The following is a 21507-nucleotide window of genomic DNA, read 5'->3' as shown; positions in this document are numbered from 1 at the left end:
AACTGGAAGAAAAAAAAAAGATGTTGAATGCAGAGGCAGGCGAGAAACATGTGTTGTAGTCGACCATGCCCTGGACAATTTAAGTCTCGCCCTTTCTTTAACGCCAAAATAGTGAGGAAGAGGCAGCCATTTTTAAAAGAAAAAGAAAAAGAATGGAAGTGCAGTGTTTTTATTTTAAAGGGCAGCCGTCAAGAGCATGAGCGTGGCCGAGAATCAATAACGACTATCGACCCGCTCCAACGGCAAGATATTTCACAGCGGGGCTGACACACTTGGTGTTCCTAAACACACAAGGGAAACACCGGTTTCTTTCATAAGCACCGCTACACACAAATGGACATTACACTTAACCCTGATAGCAAAGTGCCCCGAAGGTACGTCCAAATGAGTGGATTACCCCGACTCGTTCACTAGTCCAGCACAGCATCCAGGGGCCGCTCCAAGCCTTGAAGGCTTTGTCCCTGAACGAAGAGGAGTCCAAGGAGAGGGCACGGTGGTTCAGTTTAATGGCGGATTGGCTAGCCCTACACCAAGGCTAAACCCAGCAGATTGGCTGGCTCTACACAGAGGCTAGCTCTACAGAAGCTAGCACTAGCGGATTGGCTGGCTCTACACAGAGGCTAGCTCTACAGAAGCTAGCACTAGCAGATTGGCTAGCCCTACACCGAGGCTAAACCCAGCAGATTGGCTGGCTCTACACAGAGGCTAGCTCTACAGAAGCTAGCACTAGCGGATTGGCTGGCTCTACACAGAGGCTAGCTCTACAGAAGCTAGCACTAGCGGATTGGCTAGCCCTACACCGAGGCTAAACCCAGCATATTGGCTGGCTCTACACAGAGGCTAGCTCTACAGAAGCTAGCACTAGCGGATTGGCTGGCTCTACACCGAGGCTAGCTCTACAGAAGCTAGCACTAGCGGATTGGCTGGCTCTACACCGAGGCTAGCTCTACAGAAGCTAGCACTAGCGGATTGGCTGGCTCTACACAGAGGCTAGCTCTACAGAAGCTAGCACTAGCAGATTGGCTGGCTCTACACCGAGGCTAGCTCTACAGAGGCTAGCACTAGCGGATTGGCTGGCTCTACACAGAGGCTAGCTCTACAGAAGCTAGCACTAGCGGATTGGCTGGCTCTACACAGAGGCTAGCACTAGCGGATTGGCTGGCTCTACACTCAGGCTAGGACGACCAACAGATTGGCTAGCTCTATACTGAGGCTACCTGATTGGCTAGCCCTAGAATGAGGCTAGTTCAACGCCGAGGCTAGCCATACAACAAGGCTAGCACTAGCGGATTGGCTTGCGCTACAGAGGCTAGCACTAGCGGATTGGCTAGCTCTACACTCAGGCTAGCACTAGCGGATTGGCTAGCTCCAAATAGAGACGAGATTTGGCTTTAAACAAAGTCCCGGTCGCAGCCAGACTGAACTGGTGCAGTCGGCGCTGGAGGCTCTGCAGCGATGTGTCACGCCTCAAATAGCGGGGGAGGCGAGGGTGAGTGACACCGCGGGTCGGGCGCGATCTGCGGGTTGCAGGACCGTCAGGATATGGCAGCGCAGCCGCACTGAACCCAGCGTGAGCTCCCATCCGTCAGGGCACCAAAATAAAAAAAATAATCGGAATGTGGATGAGGGTTTATTTTCTTTTTATCCGGGACCAAAAAAGGGCGTCCATTAGTTTAAGGTTAAACTGTTCTCTGGGAGCGTTCAGACACTTGGTGCTTTATGCAGAGTGACCCGGCTGGCTAATGTTTTAAAGAACCAACCAAACGGCGTCAAGAGGCTCTGGAGAGCAGCGAGGCAGGGGTACAGCGAGTGCACACGCAGCCTGAGGGAAGAGCAAAGAGGATATGGGCGGCTGTAAAAAATAAATAGGAGGGGTGGGTTATTAGTCAGCTGGCAGTGCATTGATCTCACACGTGGCCCAACGCGAGAGCAATAGGCTGCTGTTATTCATGGAGCCGCAGTTAAGGCCCCTCCACTTCAGCCACCCCTCTCTCTAATGGCTTCTTCACTCCATCCTGAGACACCAGAAGGGCCCTTGTTGCTCAATGATCAACTTAAAAGATAATATATGGTACTTCCCATGGAGTGGGCACTTGTCAGCTCCTGATGAGCCGACGTTCGCCGCCAGAAACGTTTGAAAACGCCCCAGGTGGACACAACAGGTATGAGCTGCAGAATGCAAACGAGGCGTTTCACGCACGTCTAGGAACCAAACTGCGTCGGTAGACTGCAAAATGTCGAGTGGGAAGAACGGAAGAACAGCAAATTACAACGTTGATGTATTCGGTTGTGCATTGTTTCCACTTGGAACCAAATAGCTCAATTGTGATCAGTGTCAAAACAAACGCTACCATCGAGTGCTGTCACCGGGTTTGCGATCAGAACAATGGAAATCATCTCACCGGCAAAATAATCAGCAGAGCTATCCGTTAATTTGGTGCATATTCTCCCAAGCAATGTGGAGAATCTACTTCAGGAGTCGGCCAAAAAAAAAAGGAAAACACACAATTTGTCTCCAATTAAAATAGGCAATTGCACATCCTGCTCCATGAATGACTTTGTTGATTGACTCGGTATATTTCCATGTCTTTATTTGGTGTCGACATGAAATGTCGACTGCCGGAGTCAAAGCGGAGGCAAAAACTTTCATCCAATCTAAAGGTGAGAAGCGGAAGCGATCCCCTGGTGATTGGGCAGACCACAGAGTGTGGAAATCCTGTGGTGTGTGCAAACCGACCACTGCCCTGATCAATACAGCAAGGCCTGTTGGACCATGCAGGAGCCAAGAGCATGCTGGTGGTGTGTGTGTGGTGGGGGGGGGGGGGGGGGGGGGGGGGGTACAGTCACATGGTGGAGATCTGGAGTGTTGGGATCGAAGCAGATTAACGGCGGCAGGGAAACAATACGTGTTGCAACGAGCCATTGACCATGCTTTGATGTGAAATAAGGGTTCCACCAGTTCATCTTTGCTGCCGTCTGTGTGGAGTGCACTGGCCATCTCCAGTAAAGTGTGTCTGCGTGTGAGACCGGGCGCCGGGCGGCCGCGTGTTTCCGGATTACAATGGAGTGTGTTGGTGTTTTTAGCGATGCTTCTACGAAACTTAGGCCAAAAAAAATACCCCCGGAAACCACCTAAGCAGTACTTTTTGTCTTCGCCTCCAACTCTCTGCACCTGCGTACGAGACCCTGCTATGACTGGCGCGTTCAGAGCCTCGCTTAATCACGCGGCGCAGTGTGCTGGAGAACAAGAAATCAACTGGAAGGCAGGGTGGAAAAAAATATCTGCTGCAGACGGAAAAGGAGTCGGGAAAATAAAATAAATGGGGGGGGGGGGGAGGGATGCAGTGTACGTCTAAATATAACAAACAGCGACAGAAGACGGAGCAGAAGCAAGTGGCTAGAGGAGTCCGTCTGCACGGCCGTTCACCACGTGCCAGGACGGCCCACTGAGTCCCTGCTCATACCCCCCCCTCCCTTCGTCAGCACTGTCCTTAGCCCTACTTTACATCCCCCTGAGAACCCACACGACATAACCAACACAGCTATGGCACACACGTGACCGCACACACAGACAGACACTGGCTGCTGACCTCTGTGTGCACTGAGAGGCCGCGCGTTGTGTGCTTGACTCACAACAAACACAAATGTTGACACACACACACACACACACACACACACACACTGGAGGGGGTGGGAGAATGTGAGTCACCGAGTAGAAGCGACATTGTTACCTACTAGTGAGCTCCGGGCTCGTTCTACTCGGGTAAAGGGGCGAGAGACGACGAGATATGCACTCGGCGCTTCCTATTGAAGTCCTCCACATCGGCGCGACTGCGATCGTTGGTCGATATCAAAGAGGCATGCGACTCGACGTCTCTGCTTAAGCAACACACACACACACACACACACACACACACACACACACACACACACACACACACACTCCTGCTCAGGATGGAATGGAGAGCACGGGGGGGGGGGGTGAGAGTGAAAGAAAGGAGCACATAAGAAAAAAGCTGACTCCAACTACCATGCCTAAAATAACTCGCACCTGAAAATACACCGCAGCCCCCGTGGAGAGAAAGACGGAGAAGAGACAGAGACGGAGAGAGAGAGGATGAGACGGAGGGAGACGGAGAGAGAAGAGACAGAGACGGAGAGAGAGAGGATGAGACGGAGGTCGACGGAGAGAGAAGAGACAGAGACGGAGAGAGAGAGGATGAGACGGAGGGAGACGGAGAGAGAAGAGACAGAGACGGAGAGAGAGAGAGGATGAGACGGAGGGAGACGGAGAGAGAAGAGACAGAGACGGAGAGAGGATGAGACAGAGAGTATAAGACAGAAGATATAGAGAAAGAGGATGAGACAGAAGAGATCTAGAGACGGATAGATATGATTAGACAGAAGAGATAAAGGCATAGAGAGGATGAGACAGAAGAGAAAGACGCAGAGAGGATGAGACAGAAGAGCTCTAGAGACAGAGAGAGATGATGACAGAAGAGATCTAGAGACAGAGAGAGATGATGAGACAGAAAAAGAGGATGAGACAGAAGAGATCTAGAGGCAGAGAAAGAGGATGAGACAGAAGAGATCTAGAGACAGAGAAAGAGGATGAGACAGAAGAGATATAGAGAGAGCGAGAGATACAGAGACAAGGGAGAGATACAAAGACAGAGAAAGGGACACAGACAGAGAGACAAGGCATAAGTATGTAGGAAAAGACGACTGTGGGATGTCCAGCTAAAGTGAAGGCCAACACCAGTGGTTTCGATCTCCTGTCAATCTTCATTTTCAACCAATGGCTGGTGAAAGAACAGGCTGGGGGAGGGCTGAGAGAGAGAACGAACGAAGCGGGTACTAGGACAGAGCGTTTAGTGTATCCCACCTGGCCTCACACAAACACATCCAACGCACCGCGTGCACACACCATACACACAAAACAGACATCTGGTGGGCACCGTGAAGGGCTTGTTCATAAAGTCCTCACCCACGCAGACTGCTGAATTCACCTGCTATTGACTTTATTACCTACGCAGAGTGAAAGCACAACACCAGCCCCCGTCTGCCCCAGTACCGCGTGTGGACCACAGCCTCCTCACAGGCCCCTCTGGTCACACACACACACACACACACACACACACACACACACACACACACACACACACACAACACACACACACACACAACACACACACACACACACACCTTTACAAAGGAATCTATGCGTAACACATGACTCTTCTGAAAGAGACATCATGGCCCCTCCCACCCATGTCATAAGCGAGTTTACTGTGCGTCCGCGACCTTGCTTTGACCTACGGCTTGGCCTCGTCAGGGGCTACATAGACTTCACGCTCAGGATAGCAACGCATGTTGAAACCGGCCAAATCGCCGTTTCGTTTTAGACTTGGCCGGCATCGCTGTTTACAAAAAAAACAGATCTCTCTCAACAGCCATGAGGTAGTCCAATCCCAGAGCGCCAACAGCAGACGTATGCTGGTGGGAGAGGTTAGGTTACCACCGAGTGGATCCAGACCGTACACTCACAGCCTCTGTTCCAGCAGAAGCTCACGCTGAACACAAAAACAAAGACCAACAGTGCATCAGTCTTGATGATTAACTGTCTGCTGAGAAGGGCTGGGTAAGAGGGACAGTGTGGGCGGGCGGGGGGGGGGGGGGGGGACGACGACACACGTCTCTGCTTAGGTAAGCAAAGTCGTCCAGCAAACAAATAAGGACACGGACAGGAGAAAGGACAGGACGAGAGACCGCAAGCTCAGACAGGGAGACCAAAAGTCAGAGAGTCATAGCCGATGAGCGAGACGAACTAAGAGGTAGATAGAGATAGCCTGAACCAGAGAGCGAGAGTGAGAGTGATCCAGAGAGAGAGAGAGAGAGAGAGAGAGAGAGAGAGAGAGAGAGAGAGAGAGAGAGAGAGAGAGAGAGACGAGACTAGAGAGAGAGAGAGAGATGAGGAGAGAGAGACGAGAGAGAGAGAGAGAGGAGAGAGAGAGAGAGAGAGAGAGAGTGAGAGAGAGAGAGAGAGAGAGAGAGAGAGAGAGAGAGAGAGAGAGAGAGAGACGAGAGAGAGAAAGACGGAGCCAGTAGATGCAAGTAGGACAGCCCTGAAGAGGATTTGCAGGAGAGCAAAAAAAACAAGGCAAAAAGGGGAAAGAAAAAGTAACCGGCAATTTGAGAGATGTGCCCACAAGCTTGTTACAACACACACACAAACACACCCACACACACACACCAGGTCAACAAGACCAAGTTTGTACATCCACCCAAAAGAGAACAGAGAGAGACGGGAGTGATGGAAGGCTCCCGTACAGAGCCTTCTCTTAAAGGCACCCAGTGCAACTTTATGTAAACATTCAATGAAAAATAAACATTCAATTTCTAGTCTTTTTACAACGTAGTAAGTTTCAATAACTCCATACCATTACATATCGACATTCAAGGAGCAAAGATGAGACGTCGTTGTGTGGTGCAGAACTGATAGAAATCGTAAACAACAACAATCGCCGGTGGCAGAAGCCATTTTTCCATTGACTGGAAGCCTGCTTTATTTATTGTAGGTTACAAAAAATAAAGAAAATGGCGGCATTGATTTTGTATCAGTTCTCACCACACAACGACGTCTCATCTTTGCTGCTTAAATGTCGGTATGTAATGGTATGGAGTTATTGAAACTTACTACGTGTAAAAAAGACTAGAAATTGAATGTTTATTTTTTAAGCCTTCGAAAGTTGCACTGGGTGCCTTTAATGATGCTGAGACCGACGCCAGGAGCGAGAACGCTGAGAGTGAAAGAAAGAAACCATGAAGAGAAGAGAAAAGAACCAATGATGAAATATGGGGTGTCAAATCTCGAAACAAAATCTTGCGGGGTCCGTATATGCTGAATAAAGCAATATAGGCCGTCGATTTAATTATAGAACGTAACTCAGCCACCTTGACCATATTGAGCAATTTACAGGCCAGACGGGTGTTGGAGGAGCCCATTAAGAGGAGGGATAAGGGGTCACAGACTTTTTCACAGGAAGTCAGCAGTTCCCATTATCCAGTGGATTTAGGGGCGGGGTAGGGAATTGACATCTATAAACTCTGTGACACAGGAAGTTACAGTAGGGCGAGAACCAAAAGAAAACCAGAGAAAGGCCTAAAGAAGTAACGGAGGGAGAGTCTGATTGAAAAGTTTCCAATGAAAGGAATAAAAGGGGGCGGGGGGCAGGGGGGGGGCGTCAGGAGGAATGATCAATAACATGACGCTTAACGGCAACAGGGAGACACGCGTGGGAGGTTTAGGCAGGGTGTGTGTGTGTGTGTGTGTGTGTGTGTGTGTGTGTGTGTGTGTGTGTGTGTGTGTGTGTGTGTGTGTGTGTGTGGTGTGTGTGTGTGTGTGTGTGTTTCAGAGCAATGTAGAGGTGAGGGGGGGGTGTGGGGGGGGGGGGAATCGATCGGCCCGTTCTCTGCAATGCTGCATTCACCCCCACCCCCACCTGTGTATGTGGTGTGTGAGTGTGTGACAGGTCACAAGGGCGCCACAAGTGGTTTCAAACCGCCAGCTCATTCAGTTGAAAATAAATAAAGATACTATATCAATACAAAAATTAAAAAACATCCAATACAAATACACACTGTTTACACAAGTACAGACCAATGGGAAATGACACACACACACACACGCACGCACGCACGCACGCACGCACGCACGCACGCACCGCTCGCAGCTCGCGCCGCGCCGCGCGCGCGCGCAGCGCGCGCCGGCCGCGCGGGGGTGTTACCTCTCCCTCGATCCTGGGGGGACGAATGCTGAGAGGTGGACGGTCTTGTTCTCCCCAGAGTTCATCTTCACCACGATGGCGTCGGCATTGATCACCTGCATCACCTGAAGGGACAGGGGGGGAGAGCCGTGAGCGTTGTGACTCACTGGGTGGCCGGGTGTGGGTGTGTGGGTGTGTGGGTGTGTGGGTGTGTGGGTGGCCGGGTGTGGGTGTGTGGGTGTGTGGGTGTGTGGGTGACCGGGTGGCCGGGTTGTGGGTGTGTGGGTGTGTGGGGTGACCGGGTGGCCTCTTTCAAATAAGGCAGGTTTTGTTTGTTCTTTTGTGGGGGCGGACTGAATGACACACACACACACACACACACACAGCTAAGCCATTAAAAATAATGGAGATAACGGATGTGCTGAAATGCGAAAAATAAAAGAACCAGAAACAGTAATTTGCGAAATGATGATAAATATTTATCAAAAGCCGAAACCCAACAACGGCTCAACAAGTTCCACACTTGCGTGGAAGGGAAATTAACCGGGGGGTGGGTGTGTGTGTGTGATCTCGGGGTAAAGTGAGAGGCCTGATCTGGCGAGGAACAGAGGCTTCTCCCCTTTGTCGACGATGGTTTGCAATTTTTGGGAGGTTTGATATAACGACGGAAAGACAATGGCGGGTGCCCATGTGGGTCTCTGTATGCGGCGGTGGCGAGCGACTCCCATAAGCACACACAAAACACACGCGTATCTTCATTAGGACAAAGCGGGGCCTGTGGGGATGAGCATGTATCGCTGTATCCCCAGCTAACGTACCCTTCATTACCGCGTGGGTTAGACGAGGGAAACGCGACAATAACAACATACCAGACGTGCAGCGCTCCAACGGACAGAGGACAGGCGTTAGCCCTGCCTACACGCTAAATAGACTGCAAGACAGTCGCCAAAATACATCATGCACCAATCAGCAAACTGAGTGGGAGAGGAGTGGATTGGAGGGAGGCTGAGGGACAGGCACCGCTGTGAGGGAGAGGGGGAGAGAGGGAGAGAGGGAGAGGGGGGGGAGAGGGCGAGAGAGGGATTGAGCGAGAAGAGGAGAGAGGGAGAGAGAGAGCGAGAGAGGGTGAGAGAGAGAAGAGAGAGCGAGAGAGGGATTGAGCGAGGAGAGAGGGAGAGAGAGGGAGAGAGAGAGAGAGAGAGAGAGAGAGCGAGAGAGCGGATGAGAGCGAGGAGGAGCGAGAGAGAGAGAGAGAGAGAGAGAGAGAGAGAGAGAGAGGAGGGGGGGGAGGGGCGGGGAGGGCGAGAGAGGGATTGAGCGAGAAGAGAGGAGAGGGAGAGAGAGAGGAGAGCGAGAGAGAGGGGGAGAGAGAGAGAGGGCGAAGAGAGCGAGGAGCGAGACGAGCGAGAGAGCAAGCTTGTTCGGGGAAACACGCGCCGGGGAAGATGCCATCCTACACAAATTGTGTTGACGGACATTCTGTGGCTCAGCAAAATAAGCGGGGCACAGCCAGAGTGATGAACCAGAAAGACTGAGACACGGCGAGACACTGTTCATTAGAAGATGACATTTATTGCTATCTGGTATATTAGGCATCTTATTATACTTGTTTTGGCAATGTAAATGTAGGTTTTCCATACAGCCCATTGAATCAGCGAGTGAGTGAGTGATTGAGTCGGGGAGTGAGATGAACAGAGCGAAAAAGATAAAGTTTCAGAAATGCTTAATTAACCGTTGTTGGGGATAACGGGGGGGAAGCAACAACCCAATCAGGATGCAGAGGACTGGGTCATCTCAGAGATGAAGAGATTAGAGGGGTTAGCACGAGGGAGAGGTGGTGAGAGACGGCCACCAAGAGATGAGATCGCAAGAAAGAAGGAGAGGGTTCTATATCGGGGACTGAACACTGTAATGTGTGTTTATGTGCTTGCGCCTGCGTGCGTGCATGTGTATGGGGGGGGGTTGTCATTGGGAATATCAGACACAGCAAGCGAGCGAGCAAGATAAGGAGACGGAGACATAGAGAGAGGAAGAGAGGGAGGTGGGGGGGGGGGGTAGAAAAATGGAGCAGAGAAGTCTTTGCAAAGTAGCTGCCATGAGGGATGACCAAGGGAAACAGCATGACTCATTGGCCTCCAACACTGGCAGATGGAGGGCTGTGGGAGGGTACTGCCACCACATGGCCGAGGCCGGTATGACATCTGCAGTGGCCTCGACCAGCCAATGTGAAAACGACAGGCAGCCGCGAGAAGAGGGGGGGGGGGGGGGGGGGGGGTGTTTGTTGTCAATCAAACCCATTATCTTTGGTTTTAACTCGGCCTGTACGATAAATCGTTATAAAAATCGCGATCTCGATTCGCCCCTGTGGGGATTTAAGTTTTAAATTACTTTCACTTTTACTTCTTTTTTAAGCCTTCATTTACAGGTGTGTGGAGTTGGTTCAGTAGTTATAAAAGGCCAGCAATTAAAGACAATGTGCTGCTATATGTACAAAATAAATCAATCCGTTTTTTTGTATTTTTTTTCATGGTTCATGTGTGCAATAAAAATGACATTTGTTGCGAAAAAAATCGTGGCAGAGAATCGTGAAATAATTTTTAAGCAAAAGAAATCGTGATTCATATTTTCCCGAATCGTGCAGGCCTAGTTTTATCTGCAGGCCCAAAACACACACAGAGAGACGAAGCAGGAGCACACACATAACTCCAAACGCAGCATCAATACACTGCTCCTTACCCCCCCCTCGCCTCCAGCGGAGATGATTTGAGAGATCGCCGGCGACTCAGTTTCAGTTAAACCAATAACGCTGCCGGGGCGTGTTCCACATGGCGCGCCGGCCCCCCGTCGGCCCGCGGCCCGGCTGACTGATAACTGCTGCGAACACTTTCTGCCGCGCGCCAGCGAGCCGGCTCGGGTGACTCGCATTCCCTCCTCGGTGCGACTCGACGGAGTGCGATGTGAGGACGGTTTCCACCCGGGGGACATGCGTGGTAATGTACAGGGGCAGTCACCTCCTTCCTTCCCCCCCCCCCCCCCCCCCCCGTCATCGTTGTTGTCGCCGGGATGCGACCAAACAACCCGAAACATCGTCCTCCGCCGCCCCCTCGGACAGATAGTGTAAACGAGCCTTGACTGACGGGCCGGTCGCCCCTGAACTCACAGAGAGGAGAGAGGGGGGAGACTAGCACAGGATAAGCCATTCCAGAACTTATTTTAACATCAAATGGCCCCAGGACTGCCACCAGGTGTGATGTGATCAGCCGTCACAAGCCGTTTTGAAAATATGGCTCTTATGACATCACTCGTGGGCGTGTCCACTTAGATGTGTCCTGGATAGATCAGTCTACCGGTGGACTGTAGCAAACGATGCTCATCTATCCGTCACACACCTAGGTGGACACGCCCGCTTGTGACGGCTTATCACACTCGCACCCGGTGGCATGTCCTTAACTTAAAGAGACCCTGTTATAGTACTTTTCTGGTCTTAATTTCTTATTAATGACTCCTATAGCACAACCTGACACGAATCACAGCACAAAAAACGATGTAGATTTTCGGGAAACTCTTCCTCTCATCTGGGCGCTTTCAGCCTTCTCCGCCCCCTCGCCCCCCTCCTGCCAACCCCACTCCGTTGTGATTGGTTACCTTCCGGAAGACCTGTGAAGCGCGCGCGCGCGGGCAGATTTGACCAGGCATATGGGGGGTGCGGCAGGAGTGCCTCTACGTAGATGATTTCCCGGATATGTGAACAAGTGAATCGCAATCGTTGTCCCGAGTGTTTAGCGCTCTGCACAGCCACCCCAGACTGTCAGCAGGGAATACGTCGAAATGCATGTACGTCATTATTTGACACTTTAGTATGGTTAAACATGACTATCAATCATTATAACAACGTTTATAGGTCATAAAAGTAGTAAAAGCATAATAGGTCCCCTTTAACTTTAACTGAAGCGACCCGGGTCGATTCAGGATTGTGTGCGGTATATATGATAATAACTAATGTCATTAATAAAAGTATTCCAAGACCTCGCTCTCCCGCCCACACTGCGACTCTAACTCAGATCCGTCGCCCTGTGAGTCCTGAACTCCTCCAGGACGACGCGACCGGCGGATGAAGCGAGCACGCGTTTCCTCAGCGGGCGACCCGGGGCCGTGCCGCCGGCGTTCGGCGGCGAGGAGCCGGCGAAGAGGCTCCTCGCCGCGTCGCCTTTTATCCATCAAGTGGAAGAAGAAGTGAGTGATCGCCCGCAAGAGGGGAGGGGAGGGAGGGAGGGATGGAGGGAGGGAGGGGAGGGAGGGGAGGGAGTGGAGGAGAGCAACGGGGATGAAAGGGGTGGGACTGTTGGGACGTGGCCTGAATCCGCCCGTTTCTGGTCCGGGTGGAGATGAGGCAGAGTAGAGCAAGGGAGACAGAGAGGGGGAGAGGGGGAGAGAGACAGAGAGGGGGAGGGGGGGGAGAGAGGGGGAGAGAGACAGAGAGGGGGAGAGAGGGGGAGACAGAGAGACAGAGAGACAGAGACAGAGACAGAGACAGAGAGAGACACACCGGGAGAGACAGAGAGACAGAGACGGAGAGAGGGAGAGACAGAGACAGAAGCGGAGACGGAGACAGTGAGAGAGAGAGGGTTAGCGAGAGCGAGCGAGGAATCAAAGCACACGAGTCAGCATGATTGACTAGTGGGAATTGAGACCGCACTCTCCTTCACTCAATTAATAATAAAAAGGTGGAGTGGAAAGAAGAAGAATAGGAGGAGGAGGAGGAGGAGGAGGGGGGAGGGGGGCGCTGACAGCGGCGGGGATGTTGACGTTGATGATGAGACATATGGACAGATGTCTCTGTGGCCGACACATCTGTCAGGAGCTCCTGTGGGCCGTGGTGACAGGCGCCCCCCCCACCCCCAAAGACCTGCGCCTGCTGACAGGCCCAGGCTCCACCAATGACGTCCGAGGTGGTGGATAGCTCAACCAGCCGCGTCCGGGCCAACGCCTGAACTTAAGACACACACGACCTCTCCGCGACCACGCCCCCCTCTGACTAATTACAACAAACGCGCTTCCTTCCTCGTCGATGTGTGTGTACTCCTGCTGCTTCCCAGAAGACCATCCCCGCACACGCATGGACAAATATTTTACAAAAATAATACGGGAGGTCTTATGAATCAATCCAGAAATAAATGAAGCATGCGGACGTTAAGGAGCAATGGGGGGAAGTGTTTACGCTGGAGGCTGGCCCCACTAGCCCCAAAACAAACTGACTCACGCTACCAGCAGCTGCCAGTGCTACACCTTCGTCTGGGCGCCCCGGTGCGTGCAAGTGCTCGTGTGTGCGGGCGTGCGTGCGTGCGTGCGTGCGCTCGTGCTTGTGTGTGTGCGCGTGCACGTGCGTATGTGCGTGCGCCAAAAGGCACGGTTGCAGTGGTAATGCTGCAGCATTATATAAAGAAACCCCTGCGCTCTCCGCCAGTCAAGCCGTTCCCCCGGTACATGCATACATACAACAGCCTCGCTTTCCCTGGCTTTGCCGAGTCTGCACACGGATGCGATTGGGGCATTGTCAATGACTTTAGGAACGGCAAATATCAGCACTGCACATCCTTTTCAGTCGACCCCCCCCCCCCCCAGCCTATTTTCTCTGTGCGTCTGCAGCTTCTCAAACTCATTCTGTAAGCAGATTGCAGAAGCAACACCTTTATGTAAGCTGCGGGCGGGGCATGAATTTTTCAGGGTCTTAAAAGTTCAGGGTCTGTTGGGGGTTTGGCACACGAGGGCAGATAAAAAGACAAACTCCAAGGTATTAAGGTTCCTCTACCCCGTGTGCATATATTTTTTTCAAATCATCCCTAAAGGAAGACGGTTAAAAAAAAAAGGCGTATTCTGAGTTGCGGCGCACACCTTCACTAAAAACACGCGCAGAGAATAGGAGATTTAAAGCGGCAACTCGCCATGGCGGAGAAATGACTTACAACGCGGCATTTCAGGGGCAACAACAAAGTTAAGACTTCAGCAACCTATTTAGGGGGGTCCATTGCAGTCCATTACAGTAATAGGTGCTGACAGGGCTGGGGGGCGGCGGGGCTGGCAGTGGCGTTGGGGGGGGGGGGGGAGTGTCCCTAATCGTTTGTATTGGGGACACTTAATCCACCCTCCCCTGCCCTCCTTGGGGCCTTGTGCGGGGAATCTCCAGAGCCAATATCGCCCCCCGTCCCTGGGCTTTGTAGGGGACGTTCCGGGCGGTTCTGGGTTTGATTCCTGAGCACTTGAAGGTCGGTGCTTAGCGCCGTCTAGCTCTACGTCTTCAGAGCCTACGGGGGCTGGTTCTGTTCCGAAGGTAAGGTGTTTAGAGGGGGGGAGAGGGGATGTTTCATTAAAAGCCGGCAAGTGCTTTGGCTCCTAGGCAGCATCTCTGGAAGAGCACGACGAACGGGCGAGTGGCATCACAGCAGATCAGTTTTTTTTGTCGAAGTGCCGGCGGTGGAACAGACCGAGCCGTGTGGTAACTAGGAAACAAGTTTCCCCTGGCACTCAATAATAGTCTTGTGTGTGATGGCTGATGTCTGCATGTCGTGCTGACATTCTGTATTGCTGCATTTCGCCGTTGCCGGGCACGCCCCTCCCAAAGTTCTGCGCCGTTTCCCCCCCCACCCCCACAATTTTTTTTCCAAACAACCGTAACTACACCTTTATTATTGTGACAGCGCAGCGTCAGCTCGGTCGAGTCTGCAAGCCACTAGAACTAATTCATTCAACATTCGCCACTCATAGCTTGACAAATTTGTATTCGCCCGTTGCTTGACAAATGAGTTGCCTTGCGGCGTTTACCAACACAAACTAATTAAGTATTTTCTTGGCTGCTCATCAGATAAACCCAACAAAACGAAGGACTCTGGGCCTTGGCGACTTCAAACGGGGCCGGTTCTGCCAGTCATTATGTCGATACTCATGACCAAAGAATGCATTGATTAGTAAACGGAGTGAAAAAAAAAAAAAACAGTGATGGTGAACCGCCCTGGAGACGAGGCTGGCTGTGGATGGTTACCTTGGCGACGAACTGCCTGTCCTTAAGGTCTATGTTGGCGGTGGGCGCCACGTAGTCCTTCCAGATGCGCACCCGACGTTCCTTGGCAGACCTGGGACAGCACAGGAGCGGAGAGGAGGAGCAGAGAGAGGAAGAGGAGAGAGAGGAGGAGGAGCAGAGAGAGGAGGAGCAGAGAGAGGAGGAGCAGAGAGAGGAGCAGAGAGAGGAGGAGCAGAGAGAGGAGGAGCAGAGAGAGGAGCAGCAGAGAGAGGAGCAGCAGAGAGAGGAGGAGCAGAGAGAGGAGGAGCAGAGAGAGGAGGAGGAGAGAGAGGAGGAGCAGAGGGGAGGAGGAGCAGAGAGGAGGAGCAGAGAGAGGAGGAGCAGAGAGAGGAGGAGCAGAGAGAGGAGGAGGAGCAGAGAGAGGAGGAGGAGCAGAGAGGAGGAGCAGAGAGAGGAGGAGCAGAGAGGAGGAGCAGAGAGGAGGAGCAGAGAGGAGGAGCAGAGGGGAGGAGCAGAGAGAGGAGGAGCAGAGAGAGGAGGAGCAGAGAGAGGAGGAGGAGCAGAGAGAGGAGGAGCAGAGAGGAGGAGCAGAGGGAGGAGGAGCAGAGAGAGGAGGAGCAGAGAGAGGAGGAGGAGCAGAGAGAGGAGGAGCAGAGAGAGGAGGAGCAGAGAGAGGAGGAGCAGCAGAGAGAGGAGGAGCAGAGAGAGGAGGAGCAGAGAGAGGAGCAGAGAGAGGAGGAGCAGAGAGAGGAGGAGCAGAGAGAGGAGGAGCAGAGAGAGGAGGAGGAGGAGCAGAGAGAGGAGGAGGAGAGAGGAGGAGGAGAGAGGAGGAGCAGAGAGAGGAGGAGCAGAGAGGGTTTGGGTCACCAATGTTTGCAGAATTATTCGATTATGGTCTGCTAAGCAACACAACGAAAATGAGGAACGGGGAAAGAGCTTTCAGAGTGGTCATTTGAAAACGTACTGCTGTAGAGACATGGCCGTTTAAAGTTACAATGGTTTCGCTTCTCTAATTCCAAAGAATGGATAGCTGTGAAAAGACACACTTGGATCTTAAGACTGTATTCCAAAGGCCACACGGTGTTCACTTCCACCTCCGTTGGTGGACGGGGAATAAGATTAACCACTCTCAAATAAACATGCTTTGAATCCACACGTAATGATTACACAACGCGTACGCAAGAATCCCAACAAGATAGGGAAGACAATTCAAAGCCATCGTATGTCATTTCCCCAGACGTGGGCGGGTTTTGCATTTCCTTTACTGTGTCCATCTGTGTGTGTGTTTGTCTGTGTCTGTGTGTCTCTCTGTGGGGGGTGCGTACTTCTCGGCTGCTCGGAGCTTGTCTGCGCCCCCGGTGTAGACGGCCATGGACCAGTCCACGCAGCGCGCGAACCCCTCCTTCAACAGCAGCTCTGTGATGTTGCCGTTCTGCGGGGAAACAAAGGCAAATGTTGACACTCGCACCGATCACCAGGACAACACAAACACTACCCCCCCCCCACCCACCAGGAATACAGAGGTTACTGTGAACGACTGAGACATTGTGTGGGGGGGCATGTGCACGTTGGTACGTCCCAGATAAATATTTATCTCATATAGTGAATCATTTTGAATCTAGGTAAAATTAGACATTTGTTTATGTTGATGGCCGTTTATCTTGAGCGGCTGAACAGGTGAGTGAGTGAGTGGCTGAACAGGTGAGTGAGTGAGTGGCTGAACAGGTGAGTGAGTGAGTGGCTGAACAGGTGAGTGTCTGTCTGAACAGGTGAGTGAGTGTCTGAACAGGTGAGTGAGTGAGTGGCTGAACAGGTGAGTGAGTGAGTGGCTGAACAGGCGAGTGAGTGAGTGGCTGAACAGGTGAGTGAGTGAGTGGCTGAACAGGTGAGTGAGTGAGTGGCTGAACAGGCGAGTGAGTGAGTGGCTGAACAGGTGAGTGAGTGAGTGGCTGAACAGGTGAGTGAGTGAGTGGCTGAACAGGTGAGTGAGTGAGTGAGTGGCTGAACAGGTGAGTGAGTGAGTGGCTGAACAGGTGAGTGAGTGAGTGGCTGAACAGGTGAGTGAGTGAGTGGCTGAACAGGTGAGTGTCTGTCTGAACAGGTGAGTGAGTGTCTGAACAGGTGAGTGAGTGAGTGGCTGAACAGGTGAGTGTCTGTCTGAACAGGTGAGTGAGTGTCTGAACAGGTGAGTGAGTGTCTGAACAGGTGAGTGCGTGTCTGAACAGGTGAGTGAGTGTCTGAACAGGTGAGTGAGTGAGTGTCTGAACAGGTGAGTGAGTGAGTGTCTGAACAGGTGAGCTCCTTGGTGGGGGGGTGGGGGGGTGAGGGGGCCTTGTGGGGGCTCACCGGGTGCATGATGGTGCCCAGGATGATCTGGTTGGGGCAGCTCTCCATGATGATCTGCACGTCTCGCTGCAGCAGGCGCGACTCTGTGAAGAACTTGGCCTCGGCCGCGTACGCCTCTGGGGTCTCCAGGCCGTCCGGCTCCCGCTTGAACGAGGGACACTGGGGGGGGGGGGGGGTGAGAGCAGATCTTCATCTCTTCCTCGTCCATCTGTTTGGTCTGTTTATCGGTCTGGTTCTCTGGCTGGTTGTTTATTGCTATTAGTGTCCTTGTCATTTCTTCATCTTGGTTTATTCTATGTTGTCTTTTCATTGTCTGGCCCTGGGCGGCTTCACTTTGATTGTAAACAGATAAACTTAAATGAATAAAATATACGAAAGAAAACAGTGTTGTGGAAACACAGACATGCACATGTCCCCAGACACGATGCATTATTTTGGGACACGCAACATGTGCATGTCTTGGGTCTCGTACGGTCCGACAAACAATCAAACCGTTAGCTATTCTTTCGCGACATAGATCAGCGGGTGAGGACTTTGAGTTTTTTCGTTTGAATAAAAACTGCTCGGCAAACCGACCCCAGCCCCATGACGCAACGTTTACAAAGCGCGTCTTACAAACCCCCATCGCCTTCCCGGAAAGCCCCCCCCCCCCCCCCCCCCCTGCAAGGCGGCCTCCTTCACACGCCGTATCGTCACACAAACGAGTATAAACGGGTTTAATAAACGAAACCCAGAAGGAAGCGAGCGGCCGTATCAAAGCGAGAGTCTCCGCGCCGACAGGCCTTCAACACTCGGCCCGTTATGAAAGCATTAAGTAACAAGGAGCGTCTCCGAACGAACGGCGTGTCTTCGAGTGGGAGATGAAAAAAGATTTGTTATCTTGAGCGGCGCCGGTTGCCAACGGCGGAGTGCCCGGCGACGAGAGAGATGGATCGGGACGCGGCGAGCGGAGGGGTATCAACACCGGCCCGCGGGTACGGCCAGGAGAAGGACGAGCAGCTTTCTGACGGAATATTAAGCTTCCTACTTTCCTTCCTGCGCTTTATTGGACAACACATCCCTGACAACTTTCTCGGCGGCAATTTTGGGAAAAGGGGGGGGGGGGGCGCCGTGCTGATCAGAGCAGGGACGTTCGCTTCGTTAAAGCCTGTCCTCGTGCTGATCAGAGCAGGGACGTTCGCTTCGTTAAAGCCTGTCCTCGTGACGGATCTGTCTGGTGGAGCCGCGCATCCGTCTTTATCAGACGCAGAGTCCTTCATTTGTTATGTCGCCGTGTTTGTAAAGGTCTGCGCCGCGTGCGTTCTCCCAGTCAGCAAACTATTCCGGATAATTTTCAACCACAGCAAAAGAATATTAAAAAATATATATATATATATATATATATATTTATTTTTTTACAAGGTAGGATCTTTGAGTGTGCGTGCGTTGTCATGGTTACCTTAACTCCGGACAGCATGATGGTGATCAGGTAGTGGTCGGGCAGGAGAAGGGCGCGCACCACACTCCCATCGCGCACGTGCTCGATGATGGCTGTGTGTGTGTGTGTGTGTGTGTGTGTGTGTGTGTGTGTGTGTGTGTGTGTGTGTGTGTGTGTGTGTGTGTGGTGAGGAAAATGGAGAGAAAAAAAGCGTTGGTTAAAAGAGATGAATCACGCGTCTTCGGTAGTGTGGATGCAGCAGTGACCTTATTCGTGTAACAGGGGGAAGCTTTTGAAAAACATGTTTATGTGTTGCGCCACTTTGACAAACGAGCCACCGTGCAGAGGGCACCAGCACACGTTGGCAATTGATAATTATTTTAGCCTCTGCCTGACCCGGTTAAAGCTCCGCCTTCGGGCCCGTGTTCAGCGCTTTGAACGTCCGTGTAGTCATTAGTTAGCAGCGCTCCGATCTGCTTTACAGACGGATGGTCACTGAGCAAGGAAACGGTGGATCCCGGAGGGAGCGAGTCATGGTCAGAGAGGGCCAGCGGCCTCAGAAGAACTAATGGATGTCCGTCCGCAGCTCTGAGACTCGCCTGACCCCCACGCCTAGAACTGGTGAGGCGATGCAGATTTTTATTTTTAAACCTTCAGCTCGCCCTTTTGCTTTGACCTCCTCAATGCCTTCTCAGAATAACTTTATTTATTTACTTTATTGTTTTAGGCTGGGCCCCCTCTGAGGATGGCCACACACACACACACACATGGTTACTAAATCACCCCCAAAGAAAAGGGAGACATTCAAATTGCCCGGTTCTGCTGCCTCACTAGGGGATTACTTGGCTGTCGTTTCCAAACTACCACGAGCGTCTCCAGCATGAAAGAAATAAAATAAAAATGTTCACGTTCACAGCCCCGTTCCATTCAATTAAAGGCGGGTAAAGTGTGCTGGGGGGGGCTGCCGTTACCGCTAGACTAATGAATCTGCTGCTGGTGGCGTTATGCGTCAGGTAGGAGAGAGGGAGAGCGGGAGGGGGCACCGTTACATAAAGGAGACGGAGGCCACACCGGCTTCACCCAGACCAGAATAGCTCCATTCTGTCTATCCGACGGGCTTCACCGCTCCACCAGAGTCATCAGGGTCGGCCCTAATGAACGTTCTCTGTGGTAGCGCGTGGACGCCAACTCCACGTGGACGCCGCTCCACGTGGACGCCGCTCCACGTGGACGCTAACCCTAACCCCCCCGACAACCAAAGAACCACTGAGGCTGGGCGGTGAACACCAGCGTCACCGATGACGACTCATTTTCTTTCATATAAATATATATCTTTTTTATATTCGACATAGATTGTTAAAAAATGTTAAAAATACGTTCTTTTTTGCGTGTTACGGTGAGCTGATGAGACGTGGCGTTTACAGAGGAGCCCTGCAGCGATGGAGGGATGACGACACGGGAGGACTTCAGAGTGGGGCGTATCTTTGAAAGCTTAGCCGATGCCTCCCTGTGTGTGTGTGTGTGTGTGTGTGTGTGTGTGTGTGTGTGTGTGTGTGTGTGTGTGTGTGTGTGTGTGTGTGTGTGTGTGTGTGTGTGTGTGTGTGTGTGTGTGTGTGTGTGTCTCTCCATGTATGCGTGCGTCTCCATGCGTGTGTCTCCATGCGTGTGTGTCCGTGCGTGTGTGGTTACCGTTGACAGGTTTCTGGTGCATGGCGTCCACAAAGTGCCGTGGGTTCTCGATGACGTACTTCATGTCTCGGATGGTGTGGGCGCCCCCGCCCTCGCTCCACATGCCCTTCCTGGATGCTTTGGACTGGTCCTCCATCTCGCACAGCCTGACCTGGTCTGGACTACACACACACACACACACACAGTAAGATTGATGTTAGAAGATGCTATGTAAATATCCAACTTTTAAGTTCACATGCTCTGGATGACCTGACTGCTATTTCATTCACTTACAGTTTTGGCTCTCGATATTCTTTACAAAGTGGTTGACTATCAAACATTCTCTCGCTCACGAACTCTAAATGCATGCTGTCTTTTTTCGATTTTAATTACAGTGATCACGAATTGGGGACTTTTAGGAAAGTTGGAGACAGGTTTGGGTCTCTGGTGAAAGCCATGCCCATCACATACAGCATGAGTCAACGTGCCGGCAGTCGTGAGCACCTGTCAGACGTCGACCTTAACCCTCGTCTCAGTTCGTCGAGACAGTTATAATGAAGTCCGAAAATAATAAATAAACTGTTTAAGCGGAGGGATAAAAAAATAAATAAGGAATCACCATAGAAACCAGAATCACCCTGGCAACTACATTTGCAAAGCAATTATACCGTGTAACGGCATGAAAAAAAAACACTGGGCATCGTGGCTGGAATTCAACTTGCGCGTTTGTTTTCACAGGCTGCTGTTGACTCCGTTGCTTTAAGAAGGCCCCCCTCCCCCCACACCCCTTTCGCGTTGCGGATTGAACTCATTAGCAGACCGAGGGTTACGGCGCCAGCTCTTGTTGTGAAAGTCAGACCTAGGGCAGCGCTGATAACCACATTGTCGGAGGGCTTTATGAAGGCAGCCCGCCATTTAACAACACCGTCCTTTAACTCTCGCCTCCGCTCCCCAAGGGACACAACAACAACCGGATCGGACACAGGGCTCCGAGAACGGGCTTTGATTTGGGAGCCTTCGATCGCCCGTCGTCGGCTTTGGGTCTGATGTTACACACTCTAAAAAGTGGTTTGATCTGGCCCCCCCCCATCGATGTGGACACGGACCTCCAAGTAATCATTATTCATGTAGTCCACTTCAGGAAGAAGAGAAAAAAACACATTGGCATCCACTCGGGCCTCAAAGACCGTTCAGACGCCTCCGGTCGTCTGCTTCGTTAGAATTCGACCGAGCCCATTAAAGACACGGTTCTCAGTACAGTAAGTGGACCACAGCGATAATCATCCATTTGTCAG

At 51.9% G+C, this 21507-nt stretch overlaps 1 protein-coding gene across 1 annotated transcript in view; it reads right to left on the bottom strand.

Moving 5' to 3' along the window:
- Positions 1-21507, bottom strand: part of snd1 (staphylococcal nuclease and tudor domain containing 1) — a 111570-nt gene that overhangs the window by 73533 nt on the left and 16530 nt on the right. The window contains 7 exon segments of the mRNA XM_060037919.1: positions 7788-7819; positions 7822-7891; positions 14803-14893; positions 16107-16213; positions 17128-17286; positions 18566-18657; positions 20234-20394. Coding sequence (XP_059893902.1) covers positions 7788-7819; positions 7822-7891; positions 14803-14893; positions 16107-16213; positions 17128-17286; positions 18566-18657; positions 20234-20394 — 712 coding nt within the window.

The sequence above is a fragment of the Gadus macrocephalus genome, chromosome 19, assembly GCF_031168955.1.
Source record: "Gadus macrocephalus chromosome 19, ASM3116895v1".
Lineage (NCBI taxonomy): Eukaryota > Metazoa > Chordata > Actinopteri > Gadiformes > Gadidae > Gadus > Gadus macrocephalus.
Note: the sequence above shows the minus strand (reverse complement) of the source record. Positions and strands in the feature narration are given on the sequence as shown.